The 5,539-nt window shown below is 36.5% G+C and overlaps 1 protein-coding gene across 1 annotated transcript; it reads left to right on the forward strand.

The window, feature by feature from the left end:
• Window positions 1-1,256: 1,256 nt before the first annotated feature.
• Window positions 1,257-4,079, forward strand: LOC140157196 (uncharacterized). The gene has a single exon (XM_072180311.1). The coding sequence runs from the start codon at window positions 1,744-1,746 to the stop codon at window positions 3,859-3,861; it is 2,118 nt and encodes a 705-aa protein (XP_072036412.1). The 5' UTR covers window positions 1,257-1,743; the 3' UTR covers window positions 3,862-4,079.
• Window positions 4,080-5,539: the final 1,460 nt, after the last annotated feature.

Raw genomic sequence — 5,539 nt, forward strand, 5'->3', positions numbered from 1 at the left:
AATTTTGGGAAATTTTCCCCTGTGACATGGATCCTTTGAATCCTGCAAAATAGTAGCTGATAATACTCTAAAATATTTTACGGAATAAAATTTAAGATCCTGATCCTGTAATTGTTCGCTATTGTTAGTTAGATCCGCATTTTCTCATATTGTTGCTATCGATATCCTGTTTCTTTTATTTTCCGACCGCCTTCGTAAATGCTCTGAAAATTCAATGCTGCTAACTTAATTTCTTATTACCCGAATTGAAGTCTACTCTTAGTCACAATTGTAATTGCATATTTGTAGATATTATTAGACAAAAACATTAAAAACACATACGAAACTGTAATAAAGTTGAGGTGTCAATAAGTAACTCTTCTGCTCTCTTTCAAGCTTTATAAGCTAAAACTGAGATTAAATTCTGAACGTCCTGTGTTTCCTCCTAATCTTGGACATATTTCTTGGCATAGTAATCCTTACTTAAACCCTTTGCATTGGTGCAAAATAATGCCATGAAATCTCATTTTAAATGTTTTGTACTTTAACTCCATATAAACAACTTATTTTAACAATACCTTCCAAACTGTGTAATGTTAGCTAAAAAATGATGAAAAATACCAACTTCATTTTATCTAAAATAACTAACACCACAATCCGGGACCACAATACAAGCAGGACAAGACACAATTTGCGACTTCATTCGATGTATAGAAAATTGCGTCTACCATTCCACAGGCCAGGTAAATGCATGCTATAAATCACCTATTTATGCAAGTTTGTGGCTAATGGAGTAATTAAGAATCGCATTATACCAATTATCTCCGTACTGAAATAATGCTTTTTAAGCAATGCTTTGTATTGTATGCAGTTAACAATAAACTGGTAAGCTATATAGCAAACACAACAAATTACACAGTAAAGTATAACCTCTAGAACCTTTGGAGAGTGAAGATGTTGAAACTCATTTAATTTCCCAATCGTATTTTGAAGAAAAAAAAAGGCCATAAGTACTCAATTATTATTTATTTATTAAATTGACATTACTGATATATTGAAAGTATTTCTGCATGTAGAAGGTTAAAATGGGCGATCATTTTGGTCGCGGGAAAATACTACAAACTCCATTTCCGTGTTGCCATCGAATTAATGCAAGAACCACCGTTCAGAAAATGTAAAGTACCCCATCAAGGTTTGCCTTTTAATTTGATTTTCTTAATACTATATATATCTTGATATTTGGAAAGGTCTGATTCCATTCTGCTTCAGCAGTTCTATTGTCTTGGGCGAGGTCGATATAACCAAATGAGGCATTTTTGTGCCCAAGTTCATGGGTCAGTAATATGAATGAATAGGATTTACAATGTCAGGTACGCTCAACATGTTAGGTGTATACGTCACGAAATTGGAAAGAACAATATGGCGCTAATGGTGTCCTATATCATCGGGATTAATATTCTATTTTGAATTGGTGTATGGCTTTACATGTAATATGCTTTGATATAGTTTACCATGCTGGAAGAACACTAATTTATTGAGTGAGTGATAAAGAACTTTCTACAACTCGCGCCAATTCCAGAGAATCTGTGTGATTTACTATCCACGAGTATCGCTATAGCTTGTGACGCACCAGTACTTGTGATTTGAAACATTCCTACCGGATATGTCCTAATTTTGCTTCAGTTTCTTTGAAATCACCATCGACTATTACAACGGCAAAATCAGTGCAGTTTAAAATAATGCAAAACATATATTTCTGAAGCCATGGAGTATTTTACGCGTTTGGACAACTTATTGAGAGTGGTAATGATATTGACTTTAGTGTGGTTAAAGATAACATTGGTGGATTCACAGAATACAGTTTACATTACACCACCGGATTTAACACCAAATATAGGAACAAATGACTATCAGCTGCAGTGTAATATTGATAATTTCCAACCTGCTGTGGATCGCGCATTGCTATGGACAAAAAATGGTCAACTTATCAGTTGGAATAATGACATTCAATCTATGTTTACTAGTGAGTTTAATGTACGGGAACAAGTGTTGGGATCAACAACTTTTTATACTCTTACTATATCTCAAGTGGGTGAAACACATGGTGGTGTTTATAAATGTCTTGTAGCTGATGGACAACCTACAAGTTACACCGAAGTAGCCTCTGCTCAGGTGAATGTCATAATACCATATTTCCCTCCTGAAGGAAATCCAATGTGTTCACCTACTGCTGGTACCATAGTCGTTGAAGGAAGTCCGTTACTTCTTTCTTGTACATCACTACCAGGTTATCCTGATGAAGTGAACATATTTTTGCAGGAAGGAACTACTAATACTGTTCTATCATCATCGAGTCAGATAGTTAATAATTTAAAACGGATTGACTACCAATACACCCAGGCTGTCACATTGGCTGATGATGGATTAACATTTACATGTACAATTACTGGAACTGGACAATACGCTGGCATGACAGAGGATTGTACAATCGGCCCACTAGAGGTAGTGTCTGGTATTCCACTGATAACACCATCCATTCTGAACAAATCTGTTGGAGAAGATGCCATGTTCACTTGTACATTGTCTACTTCTGGTACCATCCAATGGGATTGGTACACAGAACCAGCAACACAGGAAACTCGTTATACCACAAGCCCTATATCTGGAGGGCAGACATTCACACTCGTGAATGTTCAACAACTAACTGATAATGGGAAGGTCGTGGTATGCAAAGCCACCTTAGGAGGTGTTGATGTTGAAGGCAGGGCAACTCTTAATGTCATTCCATTGGCTCCACAACCTACTACAAAGGCTGCTACAACGAAACAACCAACCACAGCAAAGGTAACTCAAAGAAGAACAAACCCACCAGTAGTTGTACCTGGCGCAACGACTCCAAAGACACAACCACCTGTTACTGATGTCAATTCTGTAACAACGAAGACACAAACCCCTGCATCTTCTCCAGACATACTTACTACAAAGACAGAAGGTGACGTTACGTTTGGCCCTAATGAGCCTGCCAACATTATCATTATTGCTATTGCTGCAGTCGGCGGTCTCGTATTTATTCTAATAATTGTCATCATAATTGCATGTATCTGTTGTTACAGCAGAAGACCAAAGCCAGTCGTCATTGCTGATGATAAAGATAGTTTTTCTGATAGCGAAGCTTCATGGGAAGCGCGCGCAGATGGTGCCATGACGCGTAAATCGCGTGTCATCTACCGTAACACAGATGCCCCTGATGATCCACCACCGCGACGACCTCACGAGAATAGAGGTTACGACGAAGATCTTGCTCCTCATTTGTTAAAGATCCCAGATGGCCTTTCCACCGTCAGCGGATCTACAATGTCTCCTTCTCTTGCTTATGCAATGGAATACCTGAACCAACCAGAGGACCCCATGAAAGACGATATGTCATCTGCTGCTTTCACAGATGATTCAAGAAACGGACTCGGCGATGAGCGTTTCTTATACTCTCAAGGACCTACTGACTTTGGTGGTGGTCCGCCCAGGTTTGATCCGGCACCGCCAGGTACTCAAGGGTACGACTATCCAGATTCTGAGATGAACGAATCGGGAACTTTTGTCAAAAGAATGTACGATTCAGTACCGCAGGAATATCAACACCCAAAGGAACAAGAACCAGATATGCCTACATACGCTTTGCCCCATCGGGATAGAATTAACAAAGTACAGAATGTAGTGTATAACCCAAATGCACAGAATGTACCTGACATTCAAATTAATCATGATATTAATCGCAAGAGACAATCTAGTATACCATATGTAAATACAGCATTTGGGTATGATGAAGGAATGGTTCAAAATCAAATATATCAGCCAGGAGAGCATAGTGATATGCAGTACTTTTAGTATTTTATTAATTCATATAATAAATATTGTAATGTATTGTATACAAGGTGTCTCTGAAAGAAATGTACCGTCAGAAATGTTTATTTTTGTTTGTATTTTATTTACTGAACTAAACAGGATTTACTCCATATTCCAGAAAAACACATCACTGATTGTTTTATTATAAAAATAATATCAAGTTCTGCCATATAAAACATAGCTCAATCCTAATTATTCATTTTGTATTAACTGGCAATAAAAGTTAAATCTCGCTATTTATTGGCCACATTTATGAATAACGGGTCAAAAACATACATTTTAAGGCAATTTTACATGTTATGACAATCAAGTCTAAAGACGTGTACGATGTCTAAGTTCAAATTATGCATTCTATTTTTTTTGAAAAGACATATTATAACCAATTATTAATTAGACTGACACACACAAAAAGTGAAAATTAGAGCAAACTTTTGGCATACACTCAAGATATTGAATGCTTAGACTTGTTCAAAGTCTTTGATTTTTGTCACTCATTTGCCGAAAAGGCATGTTATTGACTTTTTGCAAAAAAAATCAGTGAAATATTGAACTGTTTCTTTTCTCTCCAGTTTGTACTAAATGAATGATTAAGACTGAGCTATGATTCAACTGGCAGAACTTGATAAAATTTTTACCCCCCCAAAAAAAAACACAAACAAACAACAGCGGTGCTGTATTTTTCTGGAATTGGTGAGTAGTTTATGTAATTGTATAATAAGACAGCTTTCGTTCGCTTTTATAATTGTGTATTGACTGCTATGTTCATGAAAATGATGTAAAACCATGCAAGTTCCCTGAATGCACTTTAAAAAACATCAATATCGTTATAATAATATGGAATAATAATGTTGGGTTAAAGGGCATTTCGTGATCCACAGCCTCATCCCCCACTTTTCTCAAAAAAGTTGAGATTTTTATATCACTCGAAACCTTTGGCTACATAATGTTTATGTACAAAATATTTCTTGCAGATTAATTCGTTTTGCAAAGATATCGTGAAATTTGAATTTCGTTCTGGTCCACCAGAACGAAATTACAACGCATTGTCTATGGAGCAGTGTAATACACATAATCATGCATAACTCGCGAACGCAAAATCGGAATCAACTGAAATTTTGGGAATAGGTTTTTTCGTGGATATCTAATGAAAAATGACATAAATAGAGGATGCTAGGATCACGAAATACTCCTTTAATTGAGACAAGCCAGATTTGATGGAAATTTATAAGGAACAACAGCACTGCATATCATGTAACAACTCTAAACTAGTATTTTACAGTATATTATAATTAATGGGGCACTCGCCACTCACCCTTCCAATTACTCCAAAAAAATGAGATTTCGATATGGTAAAAACTCGATAGTTAGCATCTGTGCTTTACTATCACGCGCTTTTAAAACATGCAACCATGAAGAGCCCCATTCACAAAAGTGCGAAGGACTTTGAGCAAATCATCGATACACACACGAACAAGAAAACCTGTATATGTGTGTCTCAACCCCATCAGCTCAGTTGGTTAAGGGCCGGACTTTGGTACAATTTCATGTTTTAAAATGCGCTCGATAGTAAGCACATATGTTAACTATAGAGGTTTTACGTTATCATCAGAAACATGAGACTACATGCATATAACCATTTAACAGATTTGGTCGTTTACAC

Source organism: Amphiura filiformis, chromosome 7, assembly GCF_039555335.1.
Source record: "Amphiura filiformis chromosome 7, Afil_fr2py, whole genome shotgun sequence".
Lineage (NCBI taxonomy): Eukaryota > Metazoa > Echinodermata > Ophiuroidea > Amphilepidida > Amphiuridae > Amphiura > Amphiura filiformis.